Source organism: Patiria miniata, unplaced genomic scaffold (assembly GCF_015706575.1).
Source record: "Patiria miniata isolate m_02_andy unplaced genomic scaffold, ASM1570657v1 HiC_scaffold_23, whole genome shotgun sequence".
Taxonomy (NCBI): Eukaryota; Metazoa; Echinodermata; class Asteroidea; order Valvatida; family Asterinidae; genus Patiria; species Patiria miniata.
This window is the reverse complement of record NW_024037062.1, coordinates 7,807,356-7,826,124: the sequence shown is the minus strand read 5'-3', so window position 1 is coordinate 7,826,124 and position 18,769 is coordinate 7,807,356. Positions and strand designations below refer to the sequence as shown.

The window sequence follows — 18,769 nt, the reverse complement described above, 5'->3', positions numbered from 1 at the left end:
CAAATGGCAGACGCACAGTCGAATGAATTACTTTGACTCAAGCCTATATTATGTTATGCATATACCGATAAAATATAAACTACAATAAGGCCACACAAAAAAATAGTCGGTCTCTGGTCAGACCGAAGTTCCGGAATTGATGCGGCGACGCGTTTTTTTTTTTTTTTTGGTTTTTTTTTTTTTCCAAGCTTGTATTGTACAGACAAGGTGGGTGCTATTTTGCTTTTTTGTGTCCTCATTATACATTGGTGTCCTCCATAATTTGCCTTGGTGCCCTTTATCATTTGCCTTGGTGCAATTTCCCCATTCCTTGGTGCTCCTTGGTACAAAAAGTTGAGGAGGAGCGGCAATAGAGGGCGCTGTTGTAGCTTCCGTGTTAATTTGAAGAAGAAAAAAAAGGTTGACGCGCATGATTAAAATCGACGCGCGCGCTGACCAGGGACCGAGTATTTCCTTTTTTGGCCTAACATCAGTATTTTTTTTTTCGCAAGCTTCCTCTGAGCTTTTTCTTGTATTCAGGTTATTAAAGTCACCTTAAATTGCCAGGAAGGAATTTTTTGGATAATATGGTGCCAAAAGATTAAAATAGAAATTGTATGCTTCAGTTAGGTAAGCACTAAAATAAGCGATTGGCCGACTGGTTTATCATTTTAATACTATCGGGAGGTCAACTGAAGTATTAGATTCGATATAGCTGTTCGATATCAATAACCCAAGAATAACCGCGAAAACCAACTGGTTGACGCGAGAAAGTACTTCCCAACGATGTTCTTTTTCGTACTCGTACCGCGGGACCTTGAACATGTAATAATATCTGTGGAGTGGTAATTTTCAGAGTATTGAGTGTATTTCTGGCGTTCAATCAGCCGTTTCTAATGGCTTTGCCTGAACTGAAAGAACGCCAAGGTTACATCAATTTGACGGAGTTTGATCGGTAATTACTTGTGTGATGTAGCATGTGATTTAAGGAACTGCTCGCACGTCGGACCGGAGAAAATTACGCCTTTCAGACTTCAGTGGTTGACTTCCTATAGCAGCTCTCTGAGCTAAACTGGAAGGGTGACTGTGACCTCACAGTCGGTGCGGTGCAAACAAACATGGTGATGTACATCAAAACTTAGGTGCGAGTACAAATCATGCAGACTGGTTTAGAGAGTCCTCAGGCTGGCCGGTGGCGACATAGCACCGATGGTGTTTAGTGCTATGGGTTTGAAGGCACAGATGGAGGGTGCACACACGGCTGCTTCTGGAAGTCTGTTCCATATCCTGATGGTTCTTGGAAAGAAAGAGTAGGCGTAGGCATCGACATTGGGGCTTGGTTGTTGGTAGCATAGGGAATGTTTTATACGACGGGTGGAGGATGATATGTGCTGGAAGTGTGGTGGAGAGGTGATGTTGACTAGTTGATGCTGGATTTTGTAAAACATAACTGACTGGTTGAGAAGACGTCTAGTTTGGAGGCTGTCCCATTTTACATTTTCATTTTTTCCCATTTTTCCCGAAAAGTGAATGTTCTTCCCTAAATTGTGTTAAACAAGTCCTGATAATCGATAAAGGGAAAGTCAGCCTTTTCTTCTCATTCGTATGCTTTGGAGGATTTTTTTGGAAGGGACGTTAAGTCCGAGAACCATTCCGTTATCAACGGACGCATGCTCATTATGGTTATTGACTATGTTTGGTTGTAGAAAAATAATTGCGTACCGCACCACTATCCAGGCGGTGTTGCAAATAATAATGTTACATATATTCTGCGACACCGCATCACTTACATAATAGCTTGTATTCGTGTCCATATCCATAATAATAATAATTTATAATAAAGAACATTTGTAAATCGCCGGTATCCGCCTAAAAAGGCGCTCATGGCGCTTGAGGAGAAAGTCAAGTTAGGATTGTGTGTTGTGAGAGTAAGCTTGTTTGTATATACAGGTAAGATTTTATGTTTGTCTTAAATGTTGTGATGGATGGAGCTGATTTGATAGCCAGAGGGAGTAGGTTCCATACTCGGGCTGACGCTGCAGTAAAGGATCTGTCGGCCCAAAGAGTGGAGGTCCTGGGCTCGTGAAGCATCATGAGCTCACTGGAGCGGAGTCCGGTGCGTGCTGTTGAATACAGGCGGATGAAGTCGATGAGATACTCGGGGGCATGGTTGTGGAGGATTTTGTAAACGAATGCACTCGTGACTCGGACTCGGACTTAAACTAAATGACTCGAGACTCGGACACGACGCAAGTATACAACACTGCCCAATGGTTGCGGTGTCTGACTCGTGCGATGGTACATGAGTTCACGGGAACATGGTGTTACCGTGTTTGTGTTCTTGGGCAAGACACTTTACAACATTTGCCGACCAGGAGTAGGTACCTGTGAGGGCAGAGGACGGGTTGCACTTGTCTCAAGCTGCAAACTGGCCCAATGAACAGGTGTAATCAATACCAAGCGCTTTGAGACGTGTATGAAGCGTTATAACGATGCGCTGTGGCCAGTCTTCCGTCGCTGCCTTCTGATTGGCCGAACTTGAAAGTCAGTGGAGACGCGGAACACGCATAAAACCCGTCCCCGTTAGTATACTACATTAAGTTGACAAATTTTATATAGTTCACCAATAACAAAAGTTGCATTTTAGGTACTCAACGCGGTCAGTGACTCTGTACGTGAGTACATTTTATCCGATTGATTACGCCCCTAATCGACTCTGGAAATATTCGGCGTTTGAAGCGTGCCCAATATATAAAACACAGATGTTAAGTCACTGATAAAAGCTTGATAAAAGCTTGATTAAAATAATGATAATAATACCGAAGTCTATAGCGCACGTATCTACCAACAATTAGGTACTCAAGGCACTGGTAATTATGTTTATTATTAGGTAGACGGGTAAATGAAGTACATGAGAAATACGAGACCCGCACCTTTATAAGGGTGTACAAGGTGCTGCGGCGCATATTGCAGCCACTGCCAGAAACGTCTTTCTTCAAATCTTGCCAAATAAAGTCATATTTTAGGCCAGGACAAAACTTGCCAGGGCATTCTACAAGATGATTGGTTAAAAAGTTGTCTCTATTTTGGTGTCCGAAGTTGCCCTTTCCTGGAATTGTGCCAAGTACGCCATCAATATTTTCTCAGAGATGTGTGAACTCCGGAATCGTTCAGTAAAATTAGATACAAATCTGTGTCAAGTGTTTTGCACTTCGCGTGTTTATTCGCTTTAATGGACATCTCCCTATTTGACTATTACCGAGGAGATTCTGTGAAAAAGTCAGGATACTAGCCAAATAAGATTATTGGTCGTTATGGATAGAAAGGACTGGTGCTAATACCATGTCTAATGACTACCGGATTGAGTGTGTGCACAGGATTTGTGGGGGGATGCTATATTTGGCAGCTAATCTTCCTGTTGAAGAAAACACCCAAAAAAAGAGGGGATTTGGCAGGATTTTTCAAAGGCCATTACTCACAGCGTAGGCGTGATAGGCAAACAGACTTTCGCATGACTCGGTAATCGGTCGATAAAATGTAAACATGCATGTTGACAATTAGGGCGCCCCCAGTAGGGAAGTTCCTACATTGATATGACTAGCAACGAAACAAATAACACGAGAAACACATACAGGTTGTCCCAACATTCGAATCGGGTATGTTTTCAGAAAGGTGGGGGTAGTATTCAAAATCGTGCCTAATGTATTGCTGAGTAGAATAAGTAGTCTTCCAAATGCCTTTTAGTTGGTTTCATGAGGATGTTTTGTTCAAAATATACAGCTTCATTTTCTTCTCAAAACAGTCGTATGATTTCCGAAGGGCATGCAGTGATACCATGTATAATTATACAGATACGACTCAATGTAATTACCAAGCTTAAATTAGGCCTAATTGAATCCGTCAGTCTTAGATGTACAACTTAAATTGAGATAACGCCAAACCGAAAGCCATCGGACTTTAAAACGGTGGTTGTGTTTAAATTCCGTAACCTGAAAAGCACATGAGTGATTTGAATGACTCTTGTACTAAAAGAAAGATTATGAATTTGGTGCTTTCATATCTTAGATTTTGAAAGTGCTACATGCAGAACTTGACTGAAACAATGGTCCCGACGTTTGGGTGTCGGTTTTTTTTTTACTCAACCTGCATAAGTTTGCACGACCGTGCACTGTTTCTCCTCTTTAAAATTCGAAATACATATGTCGCATTTTGAAAATAAAGTTGCATCGCCGTTCTGTGTGTGTGTGTGTGTGTGTTGATGTCATACCTATCCTTTCCCAGCAAAGTAGTTCTCCGTTTGAAGTTTTTGGCTGGGAAGTTATATAATATTGGCCTTTGCTCTGTGAACAATCCATGGCTTGACCTGGATAAGTAGGCAGTCTTATAGAAGAACCTAACAATATGCTCTCCTGGTAAAATGCAGGCAGATATTTCAATAAGCCGTCGTATAGTACACATGACAACGCACGACGCCTCGGATTATGGCGGACCGTACACAACCAGTAGTACAGATCACTACCAATCCCTGTATCGGCTCGGGTTACCAGCGAGGTGTGTTTGCACGTGGAAATTGCTTTCCGCCACTGATCCTCCCTCTCCTGTTCCCATGGGAACCGTCCCAGCATCGCCTCTGAGGACAAACTATTGGCCTACTTTAATTTCAGCGGCGGCAACGTTCCACGAAATTGAAGTCCGGACGCGACGCATGTAGCGTTCAGAAGGTTCACGTAGCGCGTCAAAGGTTAAAATGCCACGAACTGGACTCAAGGATATTGCACTTGAGTATTGCTCTTTCAAAGCGCTCGGTGTTCGACTTTCCATTTCCTCGATGCTGTTACTGCGATTTCTAAGGATGATTAATAATGCACTGGCTCATTACATTGAGTGTGCAATAAGCGAGCCCAGATTATTATCTACACCATTGTCGGGGCTTAACCTTTCCTAACCTTCCACACTCTTAAACAAAAATCCTCGTCTGATTTGATATATTAGTCTGACACTTTCCTGGTTCAAAATGACACTTTTGATAATGTGTTCGGTCATAATGACCCAAACATGAGTTAGAGAACTGTTATTTTGCCCCGGATAAGAGGTTTGACCCTGTAAAGTGTCAGACCAAGTACCCGAATTCAAGGTCAATCTTACCAGAGACGTATTATTTGAAGCGCAACCTCGGCGACTGTTTCCCACAATTTAAAACGACAAGACCGTAACAAAACTATCAAATTGAAAAGACGAATGATCCAACATTTATCATAGCCTTTCCATGTCGACATTTCACGCCATACATGTATGTACAGTGGCATGCTACTGCGGATATAAGCAAAGTGTCTACATTGTATGGGCCTTACTGCACGAGTTGGCCATTTTTGTCGAGTTCCCCGAATGTATTTCATTAATTGTTAACTGTTGAATGGGATGGCGCCAGACTACTTATGCAGGCACAACGCAGCATTATTTACTGGGTTGTTTTTTAATCTGGCTTTAAACATTAGGGAACGTTTAATTACAAATTTCAAATTATTCATGGAAGCAGACTGGAATTAATTAGAAGTTAACTTGGTTCCATTTAACAAGTTCCAAAAATCAAGATTTTACCTCACACTCAATCCAATATGGCCGACTCGTTAATAAGGCCCGTACTTGACTTTTGGCAGTTTATTTTTCAGAGCTCATCCATCCTTGTTTTGGGATTTGTTTTATTACGAGGATACATTGAACAAGACAAGGCGACCTCATGAAGCTATTAACAGAGCGCACAAAATTATATTCAATTGAATCGTAATTGCTATTCACAAAAAAAATCTTCATATGTAGCCCATTACAGGGTAGTCATATACGAGATCACTGCCCGGCTATCCTCACCAGCCAACTACAAGGACTAAAGATATATTGGCAGGGGCTCTCTGGTACCGGCAAAGGCTAATTGACAGGACACTCACGTAGTACAAAGGCAACCTACACGATTAAGACGAGAACGAGTTTTTTTTTTTTGCAATGACACTTTTTTCACAATTTAGTGAATAAGTATTAAGAGCGAATAGATGTGTGTACTGCCTCACACCAGAATCAGTTGACACTTGACTGTACAGAGAGCATCCATGAAACGTCGTGTATACAAATAACGTGGACATGAACAACTCGAATTACCGTATGCCTGTCGCGCAAATGCCCTTATAAGTGAACTATCTGCGGTCGATGCTACATTTCCGCTATTTAGCTGTGTAAATTTAGTGAGCAATTCAATTAACAGAACTCGCCAAGAAAAGCTTAACGAGTTGGGAGCAGCTGTCTGCTTGGAGAAGCTTGCTGGGAAACATTCGTCGTTATTGTCCAAGGTCTCTTCAAATTTACCCAGATAATGTTAATTTCGAGCGGTGATTAGGACATCTTCGTCTGACAGCCACAGAGCCAGAACACTGACATTTCTAATGTCTGACTTCTTGATCTTATGGTTTCTTAATTGCCAGTTTTCCCTTCAGATTTGGGATAACGTTGATTTTTCACCGGTGATTAGATCAGCTTCGTTCTACAGCCAGAGGCGTTGTGTGATGCATCATGATTCCCCTTAGATTTCTGAGAACTTGTATGAGGAAAGCGGGTATTTGACCGTCATCCAGGTCTTTCAACTTTAGGGAGCGAGAAATCCTAGTGCTAAAAAACCCACACACCTAGCTGCTTCAATGAAGTCTGAAGTTAGGTTCAACGGAAGTTCGGTATTATTGAAGACTATTTTCTCGCTTAAAATCGAGGCCAACTTTTCCACGAACTAGCCAAATTGAACATGCTCTAACAAGGCTATTTTGAACTCTCTACGGAACTGCAGTCCGACATGTTCCATCTTGACCGTCTGTAATCCTATAAGCCTGAGACGGTTCAACAGCTTCTAGAGTATTGGCAATCAGGGACATTCAACCTGAAACGAAGCCACTTTGGGTAGATGTCCAGTTCAATTTAATGGAGTTATTGCTCACTATTTTTTTTTATTTAGTAGTGCGCACGTTCCATATTTATGTTACCGCCTGCACTGACAGCAACGAAGCGAAAGCTCACGGCAAGTCTTCGCGCTGCGAGTTCGCAAAAGTTGAAGACATTTTGACTTCGGCGAATTTTGCAACGAATGTTTCCTGACGTCGGGTTCGCTTCGCTTTAGCCGTCCCGTAAATTAAGAGCTAGGCTCATTTCTCCAGACGCGTTTTCTGTCTGTTCAGTGTCCATCGCCTCTTCAACCTGCTCATTTAGGAACCTAAATACCCAAGGGACATACAAACAGTCTGAATACATATAGATCGAAGGGAATGTTTATTTTTTTGACAAATTGCTGTAACGTGCATGAATGCAGGTGATTTTTCCAACCTTTCTTACTGTTCTTCAAATATCAGGACGCCCTCATGTGACAGGGCGTAGGGCTAGACGCCATGTTGTGAGTCGGCATGCATGTATCGAGCTTTGATTATTCAACTGTTTCAGAACACATTCTGAAACAGCTTTTGTTTTCGTTAAGATTCCTTTTTTCCCCCTTTTCCAACCTTTGTCCATAGCATTTGCACCATTTTCTTTCTTACTTGCAATTTGGGAACAGTGTGTCACAGATCAAACTTTGAGTGACGTCATGATGACGTCATCAACTGTCACATTATGTCACATTACAAAGATGCAATTTTCCAAGTCTTTTACCTCATGAACTACGACTCCAATTGCCTTCAACCGTTGTATGTACATAGACAGGGATGTCTTACAGATGAAAATTGGGGTGGCGTTATCTAGTGTCACGTGATATCACATTTAATGGGCAATTTTCAAAGTCCTTCGTACTTTTTAATGCCTTGTTGACAACCGTCATTATCTCATCTGGATAGAACTTCACAAACAACAGGTGCATCAATTAAAACAAACAACTTCAGAAACACCCCAAACAGTGCTATGTTTGTCCTACGACGAACGCATGTCTAATGTTATTCCGTTGTTCACTCTACAAAAAAAGTACACTATATGAGACTTGCGCAGTACAGGGTGACCCAAAAATGCAACCCTAAAACATTTGCTTTTTTTTTTCCAAAACAGTGATAGGTTAACGTTCATGTTTTGGATATCAGATTGAAGTTAAGAGTTTTTTCCTTCAAATGCTGAAAAAAAATCATGAAAACAGCACACTGGATTGCTGAGAAAATGCCAATTATGTAACACAGCTCCTCTTTGGTCCATTCCAATGGCATTACCACAGTTAAGGGATTTACGCTGTACCTATCTGTGCATGCAATGCATTTGGCGCATTGTATCTCAATCCTTGCAAACAACACGGCACCTAATATAAATAGTTCAAAATACCTTTCATTCTCCACCTGAACAGGTATCTTATCCTGTGTAGTTCTGTTTTAAACCTTTTCAGCACCATAAATATGTCAAAATACTAAAGCAAATGCACAAATGAAAGACAATTGCACAGTGGGCTGTAACATTCAACAGACATGCATGGCTCTGATTCAATTTGTCGACAGAATTAATAGTGTTTTCATCAACAAAATCTATGCCATTAGTGGTTTTATTAATCTATCGAAAACTTTCAATACTATCAGTCATTCCATTCTTCTCACTAAACTAGAACACTATGGCATTAGGGGAACTCCCCTTAACTTGATTTAGTCGTTTGTAATTTCAGATATGTACTATTATTCTTTATACAATTTATATAATCACCTTCTGTTATTTGAAAACTTATTTGACTTGCTTGTGGAAAGTATGGAAATAAATTTTGTCTTTGGAAATGAATTTGAATTGAAACATATGTTTCACTTTGAAAAGGATGAAAAATCACTTTTTTTTTCATAATTGGAATTTACTCAGCAACCCAAGGTGCTGTTTGTATGGGATTTTTTTTCTTCAGTGTTTGAAAGAAAAAGCTCTCGGCTTCAATCTTATATCCAAAACATAAAATTCATCGATAACGTTTTTAAAACAAGGCAAATGTTTCAGGGTTGCATTTGGGTTGGGGGTTCACCCTGTAGACTACGTGTAAAAATGCACAATGGTAACTATAGCGACCACCACAAAAGAGCTACCACTGTTGAGGAATGTAGCTTATTCATGAATAAGCCATTTTGGTCGGGTTCCCCCAATGTATTTGATTAATTGTGAACTGTTGAATGGGATGGTGCCAGACTATTTATACATTCTAGCCTCACTTTCATTGTTGTGGCTTAAAACATCAGGGTATGTTTAATCACAAATTTAAAATGATTATGTGTAATTAAGTTTATGTCATTGCTGTCATTTCTCTTCGCGAGTTCCAAAAATAAAGATTTTACCTCGCTTTCAATTCAATATGGCCGACCCATGAATAAGGCCCATAACTCTCAATAGAAAAACTGTATCCTCACTCCCGCCATAAGTAAAAATTTTACCAAAAGTGACATTTTAAAACCGACCGAGTGATTTCCCAGTATACCCGAACTTAAAAGCGATTTGCTATTACCAAATAAATTGCATTTACTGAATGCCTCGTTGTCCATCAGTATGCAGAGCCTGGTTCGATTTGGGGATTGTCCTGCATGCATAAATCATCACATATATAGCTATGGCCGAATCAACCATTCGTGAATGCAAGAATGTCAGAATCCAATTTACATATTTCCTGGCTCGGTACAGTAAGAGCTACAGTTTCGTTGCCCTAAACACAATGTTGTGCTGTGGACACTAGGGGCAGATCTAACTTTGAGGTAAGGGGGGGGGGGGGAGTGGGGAAGTTGTGAACACCCTGCTGGGGGAACGGGCCATGCCCCTGGAACATTTTGAAATCTAAGATGCTTCTCATGCGTTCTAGTAAACGCAGTTCAAGGATATATTTACGAATGTTAGAATTCCATTTATTATTTTTGGCCCAAGTTGTTCTAGTGTCATAACATGTGTCAGCTGCTGAACGGGGGAGGGGGAGGGGGATTTCAATCTCCCAACCCCTATTTTGTGTTCGCCACTGGACATTATAAAGAATTGGGACTGTATTGTGCTTAATTGGTTGTCGGTACAAGGAAACAGAAGTCAACTTCCGATGACTTTTGAGACACGACGTTTTTGCATAAACCCGATTGTATGTCATTTTGCATATACATGTAAACGCTTGAGATACGACGTTTGGGCTTTCAGGCATTTTGCTCGTAATGGAGATACGACCTTATGACGTAATATCAATTACGTCACAATGACGCGCAATATTTTTCAATGAAACTCTCCTGTAATAATATATGGGTGAATCTTGAAAATTACACAAAAAGCTGAATTTTGACAAACTTGGCAGTTACGACAATTTTTGCACTGACACGACAATATGCAAGAATAATTGTCAGACCTCGAATATTTCATTTTTTAAAGTAATTATTCATTGTTTAAAGTGAGCAGATTGTGTCATTTGACGTGCGCCTCGTTCATTTTAAATGTCTACCGATCCGAGCGACACTCGATAGCACAATTTGAGCAACTCCGCTGTCAGTCAAGTGGTCTTAGACGTATATTAAGATTCAGTGGCCAATATTTTTTGTCGCCGGACGGTCCAGAGAGTTAACCAGACGTCATCGTCTTCGCATCATATTATTTTTTATCATGCCACATCCTTGCACTTTGTCCAGGGTTATTGTCTCAGCGCCGTGCTAGGTCGAAAACAATTCAACGGACAATTTGTTCTGCCAAACAATATCCATCCGTGAAGTGTTTTTCTGTCAGCGAGCAAACATCGCTTGCCAAAGTCTTTGTTCAATCAGCTGATCCGGGAGGAAGCGATTCTTTAAAAGTCCGCAAACACTCACACGTCCTGTCTACATCCCTTTAATTTCCTCCTCTCTGGCTTTTGCAATCACCCACATACACGAACAATATGACGCGCAACATGATTTTGTAACGTGTTGTTGGAGTCTACATGCTAGTATAAAAGGTGCAGAGCAGTTAAGAGCCCCAGGATTGCATCCGCCGACTAAATCACGATTTGAATGCCCGCAAATTTTCTGCTATTAAGAGTATTTTGTGGGCCATCAATTTTAGAGTTTGTTTAAATAAAAACGGTGAAAGCCGTGAACACGACTGCGAGCTTGTATTTCTGTGAAATTTGGATCAAACTGGGCCCTTAAATCGCTCTATTTTAGCAACGAAGTGTTGGCATCCTTTTTCAAAATGGCAATGGGTTTCAGGACTATTTTTAGGGGTGATCACCTTTGTATGGAAATTTCTTTCAAAAGTCATTGAAGTAACCCCCCTCCCCCCTAAAAAAAAAAAAAAATAGCAGGAATTATAAGATGATGAAATAAGCTTTCGTTTGATCAATGTCCGTTTCAAACACCTTGGAGAGTTGTGAGTATTTTCCTGACTTTTGGAAGTAGGGGTTTAGTTGCAGTTTACTAACTAGCTGGTCTGCAACCGTAAAGACCATTCATCGGTTTAGTGCGTGATATCGCGTAGCTGCAATCGGCTGAATGAGAGCGTGTCCCGGACGCTGACTTCGGGTGCAATTTAACATGACTCGGCACTTTTGAATTGAATTCGAGATCCTTGATTGAATATTGTTTTCTCGCAATAATTATACAGCTTTCAATGAGATCAAACTTCATCAGGTTAGTTGTTAAGGCCAAAAAAAGGGCTCCGGTTTCTGGACTGTGCGCGCGTCGCCGAAACCATACTATGCGCGTTGGCAAAATTAAAAAGGTTTTTTTTTTTCAATGTAAGATGATGTCTCAAAACCGCCAAACTCACTGGTTTGATTGGAATCCTGCTGCTGCACAATTTTAACGTGTTTTACGATCGAGTATAAGATTTACGTGGCCTCTCTGGGCTCCTATACATTTTGCACTGAATTTATAGTCGGGTGCCATTTACAGTCATCAGCTGACATTTGACGAAAAAAAAAACACTTTTGGGGAAAGCTCCATACCAGAAATCGAAGACTTTTTTTGGGGGGGGCCTAATTAAGTATCTTTCTTTACATTTTAAGCACTTTTGTTGCGTCAACTGAAAAAAATGCACAAATTACAAATGATGTACTCTACCTCTAAGAACCGTTTTTTTCCCATTGCCGTGCCTCATTTTTTGTTTGCTTCGGATTATTTTGTTCACGTTCTGACAAATTAAAAAAAAAAAAAACACAATTCTACTGTTTATTTACAGTTTTTCTTACATTGCTTTCTGAATACTCTCTGCTGAACAGAGTTGGCCTATATTATGACTGTTTACGTTAACCTTGATTTTGCCTGAAAACATGAAGTAAAATTTTAATTAGAACTCAGCATGCTGCAAGGCACCTGAGATCTCAATTTTTCCGATTTTCCCTCAAGGCACCGCGGAAGTTCGCATTTTCCCCGTGTTTGCATATTTTCGGATTATTTTGTTCAGGGACTGTGTAGCCCTTCAGGTCGGGTCACTAGCCAGAAGATTGGTTGTAGGAAAAGGGGTTTGTGGGTCAAAATGCAAATATACCTGACTTTTACACTTCGCTGTTTAAACCTATAGGCAGGCACGTAGGAATGTAATGCAATTACCCTGAAACGCACCTGCCGACGGATTTCACGAGAAAATTCTCGCTCAAATTAAAATTGGCCAGCCCGAAACGGTATCATTCGGAAGGAACCAATAATTTGTTGAAAGTGGTTTAGCAATGTGCCCGCAGTCACAGGTTTTTTTTTACGTGCATTAGCAACGGAGTCCAGCTCCAGATATACCAACATGTCAGTGTGCATTGTTTTCCTGTTTTCCCATAATGTACGTATGTATAGTATCCACTGAGCTGAAAATTTAACGAGTTGGTTAATTTGCTCCCTTCTTGAATTCTGAGCATTTGGTTGCTTCAAACTAAACAAGTGTTCCCATGTATCCTGAAGGAATACCTAACTCATATAACCTTCAAGGTGTGCATGTCAGTGTTGTAGTCGAGTCTGTCACCAGCGTCGAGTCAGAGTCCGAGTCCCGGGCGAGTCACAAGCCTCGAGTCCGAGTCCGAGTCCCGAGTCACAAGCCTCGCGTCCGAGTCCGAGTCTCGTGTCACAAGCCTCGAGTCCGAGTCTGGAGTCACAAGCCTCTAGTCCGAGTCCGAGTCTCGTGTCACAAGCCTCTAGTCCGAGTCTCGAGTCACAAGCCTCGAGTCCGAGTCTCGAGTCACAAACCTCGAGTCCAAGTCTGAGTCTCGAGTCACAAGCCTCGAGTCCGAGTCTGGAGTCACAAGTCTCGAGTCCAAGTCCGAGTCTCGAGTCACAAGCCTCGAGTCCGAGTCTTGAGTCACAAACCTCGAGTCCGAGTCACGAGTCACTTTCTAATATCTAAGTCACTTTCTAATATCACGAGTCAGTTCTAATATCTAATAATTATTTTGTTCAATGATATGTTTTCATCATCCATTCCTTTTATTAAGTAAATCCCAGTGTATGGTTTAATTACCATACATGCTGTTGGACCCAAAATGTGTTTTACTTTTAATTCCCATCTCTATAAACCCTCATCCATCCCTTCCCTCTATGTTTTATCATCCAAACATTATTCGATCAACCATTATATAATTGTTCGCGTCGCCGTGTTTTGTCTATGGAATAAAAAATGCTATGTTCGTCGCAAAAATACTAACGTTATGGTTTATTTTCTTTTGATGAAAATAAATACGTGACTCGAGTCACGAGTCACCAAGCTCGAGTCCGAGTCATCATGGTCGAGTCCGAGTCCGAGTCCTAGTCATTTTCCCAAGTGACTCGAGTCAAGTTCGAGTCACGAAAAAATTTGACTCGAGTTCGACTCGAGTCCGAGTCCTGGACTCGAGTCCTACAATACGAATATGCATGTTTTCGACACATTCAAAGCTCGTATTGTTACAATAGGCTATTTAGTTTAGTGAGCTTAAAGTTAACGGTTAACATGTTGCAACAAGAACTATGGACAATTTGCCATGTGACGTCATGCCCGGTAGTCTGAGTATAATCTGTTTTGACGGAGCCCACAATTATAGCTCCGCAGCAACGTCTGATCATGTGAGCATGCAAATAATTTTATGTGCCTCACGCACCTTGAGAGTTTTTAGAAATTGTGACGTCGTTTCAAGCAACAAGTTGGTCTAAGCTGTTGATTTGTCCATTGGCTGCCATGTTTTTGGGTTACCGGAGCCTGAGCGAAAGACGGCGCCCGCTGAATGGTCAGAATTCTGACGGAAGGTCAATATGCATATGAGCAAATTGGAAAGGAACAGATTATTTTGGGGAAGATTTGGGGACGTAATAATTAAAATGACCGTGAAAACCCGGAATGCACGTTGGAAATAACACCACCAAGTACACGATATAAATCAATTACTTGTCAACGTATATCAGGATCATGAAGACTGAGCTTCCTATATATATCCAGGGCTTACTATTGGAAACGATGTTGAAAACAAAGTAAGCCCTGGGGACAAGTAGAAATAACACGTTGTTTAAACCAGTGAATTAGTTTTATTTTCAATCTAAACATTAAAGTTTGTAGAAAATGTTTTTTGATAATGAGGCAGCATGATACATTTGGAAACTCGGTTGTCAGTTTTCCCCCAAATGTCGTCGTTAGAGCGCCCTCATCCGTTCAAAAATATGGCGCCACAATGCAGTTTGCCACGGAGAGTTAATTTTTCCCAGTGCATGTGCAAGATGGTCGACAAATTCAGGTAAAATTTGCATCGCGGGACATTTGAAATTGTTAGTTTTTTCCGGTTAGTAGTTTCGTTTGCCCTTTTCTTTCCTTTAATCAATATGGTGTTTTTTGTAAGGTGGCAGAATGCTATGCCCCAATCTCTAAAGTTGGCTCAAGTTGTCTACTGGGCCATGTTTTGTCGATGTGACTAGTGCGCCTTCTTCCACTTGAGCGCACATTCTTAAGAATGCGCGACAAGATAACGGTCTTGTGTCGATGCCGAGCAACGGTACATGTAGCTGCATCCTCGTTCACTGATTCTTAATTAATAATAGTTATAGCCAACTGTTGCAACGCAAGGTCACTTACCTGCTTACCTAACATGCCTAATAGTCTAGGAAAAGATTTAACAATAAAAAGTAAAGTGGATAGGAAAGTATGTATCATATGCATGCTGAGAGAACACATTAGTGGGACGAGCTTTCGCTCGCCACGCGGTCTGGTTCGCTGAATTTGATAAAACTTCACAGACATGTAGATTATGGTGTACCTACCCTATTGAAAAAAAGCTTTGTTCCCCAATCCACAGTTTGTTTTGGAATGCGAAAATCTGGGATAAAAACGCTGAAAATTCTACATGAGAAATAAACAAGAAATAGTGCCCTCTATTGACATAGTCAGAAACCTTTTCTAACATCCTCCCCCCCCCCCCCTGGCCATACTAGGGACTTGTAACTTGTCTAGCCAAAGCACTTCCCAGACTAGTTCCCAGTCCTCCGTTATTACAAAACTTCCCATAGTGGGCTGAAAAAAAAGCAATAAAAACAGGTTTAATTTTTATTCAAATTATCGTAGTTATGCGAGTGCAGAAGCATGGATCACTTTCCATCCTCGTTACATGTATATGAATTCTTTCCCCTAAAGCGCTATATACATTTCATTTAACATTATGATATGCCTTGCAGTGTTTGTTCAGATTGCACAAAATTCATAAATTGTGCACGTGATATTCCCATGCAATCTTAAGAATGAGCGCTCATTCTTCAGATTGCGTACTCATTCTTAAGAATGCGCGCTGGGTCTTAAGAATGTGCGCTCATTCTTAAGATTGCGTGAATTGCAAGAAAGCACACAACATCGACCATTTGTCGACCTAGCCCCATAAATGTGGCCAATTTACTGGACTATTCATGTACCTCTGTAAATAAATCCACACTTCCACCATGTACAAAAACATGTAGAACTTTGTCAAATTGTGATATTCACATTTAGGCTTAGTTTGTCGTTTATTTTTGCTTTAGAAGCATACTCACCCTCTTTATATGCTAATCAGAAAGTGCTGCCTTTTTCAGATGTCTAATTTTCGTGAAATTTCATGTTGAAATTTTGATACGCAAACGTGTGCAAACGAATCTGGAAATTTCACGAAAAATAGACAACTGAAAAAGGCAGCACTTTCTTATTAACGTATAAAGAGGGTGAGTATGCTTCTAAAGCAAAAATAAACTACAAACTAAGCCTAAATGTGAAAATCTAAATTGGACAAAGTTCTACATGTTTTTGTACATGGTGGAAGTGTGGCCTTTATTTACGGAGGTAGTCCAGTAAATTGGCCACATTTATGGGGCTATTGTCGACCGTAGTTAAACTTGAAAAATGGACTCTCCATGACAAACTCTTGTTGGCGCACTGCTTTGTGAATCGCCCGAATTGAAGCTGCTTGCGTCTAATTCCATTTCAATTACTTTTTTTCCTCAACAACTAACAGCGTCTGAAGAGAGCGTTTATTTCACCTTGGAATCCTTCACGACAACCATTCCAAATGACTTTCCGGACCACCAGGCCATCGCGCAGGTCTACACCCGGTCGACACCGCCCAACGCGAGCGTGTCATACGCGCTGGAAGTGACCCAGAGTTTTGGGAGCGATGGGCTAACTAGTGAGGGGCAGGGGGGCACCAGCAGGGGCGGGGCCGAGGAGGAAGTGGGGGCACGCAACCTTTTTGCAGTTGAACAGCAAACAGGGAGGATTTTTCTACAACAGCCAGTCGACGCGAGGGGAAACTTAACAGGTAGGTGATGAACGAATCATATGATAGTGAATATAAAGGAACATTCAAAGGGTGGAGAACTAGAATCAATACAGTTTGATGAATCAAAGGTGGCTGATAAGGACATCCAACAGCAGTCGGGTCATGGCCAATGGACTGCACTGTGTACATGCAGAATGTACTACTGACCCGACGGCTGTTGGATGTCCTACTCAGCATGAATAATCATGGAATAATCTGATTGGCTGATCGGCTCAAGCACGCAATAACCACACCACAGCCGGCCATGACAGTGCAGCACTGGACGATTTTTCTGAAACAGAGCCACCGAAATCATCATTATTTTTCATATTTTGGTAACTTTTGTTCTGTTTGAAGTCCATCATTAGCATCGTGAATGACTGAGAGCATGGTATGAGGATAGATTTGTAATGGAATCTGGGTTGGGGTAGAGGGGAAACGAACCATTTCATGGAGGCTGTTTTTTTAAGGGTCCCTTACGATCTCACATTTACAACGTACATCTGCCTCCAGCGTTACATGGGAATTCCTGATGAGTTTGTTTAGCTGGAGTTACTCAAGCTAGCTGAGTAATGTGGCCAATTTACTGGACTTCCTGTGTAAATAAAAGGCCACACATTTTCACATTTAGACGTTGTTTTTATTTATTCATGCTTTAGAAGCACACTCACCCTCTGTAAAGCGATAGAAAACTATTCCCCCTTTTTCAGATGTCTGTATTTCGTGTAATTTCCAGGTTAATTTTGCACACATTATCTAAATTCCAAACCAAAATTACACGAAAATAGACGTCTGAAAAAGGGGGGACTAATTTTCTATCGCTTTAAAGAGGGTGAGTGTGCTTCAAAAGCATAAATAAACTACAAACACAGTCTATATGTGACAATAACAACTTGACAAAGTTCTGCATTTTTGGGTACATGTTCCAAGTGTGGCCTTTATTTACAGAGGTAGTCCAGTAAATTGGCCACATTTATGGGGCTTTAGATTGGTATGCAGATCAACTTCACTACTTCTGGGTGGAAAGGGCACAACTGCTCAAAACATTGACAAAAATTACCAAATGGTTTACTAAAGATAGCCAACATCAGAAGTGTGTACTTTTACCATAAGTTCAAGTAAATGGCCAATGGAGACACCTGTTTTATACATACATGTACATGTATCTGGCCACAGAACTGACAATGTTAAAACAAGCTCGATCAGATCTCAGAAGCTGCAGGCCAACAAATTCGTGATCATGCACGAGTCAATTGATTGTGTCATGTAATTTCTAGGAAGGAGTAGTGTTTTGAGTAAAACAAATCAGGTTATTGGACCCCGATGACCTTTGACCCAAGTTTGGTCATGTGACATGTTGGGGCTGGGCTACTGATACTTTTGACAAAGTTTGGTTGAAATTGGTCAAAATATGTAGGAGCAAAAGACAATGTCAACATTTGTTACTACGGTAACTAACCAACTAACTATCTAATGGAGAGACACGATGATTCGTTGACCTGCTACACACAGCTAAAAAATATGGCTTAACCCTAAAAGGGCCGGGTTATTTTGACCAGTTATTTTGATCTCAGTGGGGGGGGGGGGGGGGGGGGGGGAATTCCCTAAGATCTCGGCCATCGAGTGTTGAAAATTTTTGAAACTCGGTACATGCATAGAGCAACTCATCTTGAACATACCCAAGAAATTTCATGACTATAGGTCAAAGGATTTTGGAATTATGGCTAATTAATTATTCATATGTACGAATGGTAGTCTGCTCTGTGTACACAGTGTCTATGGGAAAATTCAGTTTTGATGGCGCATACATAGCGCCGGAAATTTTTTCGCTGCACGGCAACCCTTGGTCCGAATTTTTTGTTTTTGGTATCAAAAGATGCGCAAGGCTCGAGGCTAAAAAGTTATAACAGCTCGGGTTACGGAAAAAAAAATTTCAAGGCTATGATTACTATCGTGGAAACTTCCCCCCCCCCCCCCCCCCCCGGCCCTTTTAGGGTTAAAGTACCTGTACAAGTGGCGATAACTACCTCTTATCAACAGTATGGCACCTTGGAAAATTCTAATTCGCATTCAATTTCCACAAACGAAGTATGCATTGTTTTC

At 41.1% G+C, this 18,769-nt stretch overlaps 1 protein-coding gene across 1 annotated transcript in view; it reads left to right on the top strand.

The window, feature by feature from the left end:
• The first annotated feature begins 4,435 nt into the window (after positions 1–4,435).
• The window catches only part of LOC119731432 (proto-oncogene tyrosine-protein kinase receptor Ret-like), a 43,449-nt gene continuing 29,115 nt past the window's right edge, over positions 4,436–18,769 (top strand). Inside the window, exons 1-3 of the mRNA XM_038204602.1 lie at positions 4,436–4,530; positions 14,595–14,629; positions 16,364–16,666. Of these exons, the coding sequence (XP_038060530.1) occupies positions 4,436–4,530; positions 14,595–14,629; positions 16,364–16,666 (433 nt within the window). The remainder of the gene's footprint in view (positions 4,531–14,594; positions 14,630–16,363; positions 16,667–18,769) is intronic.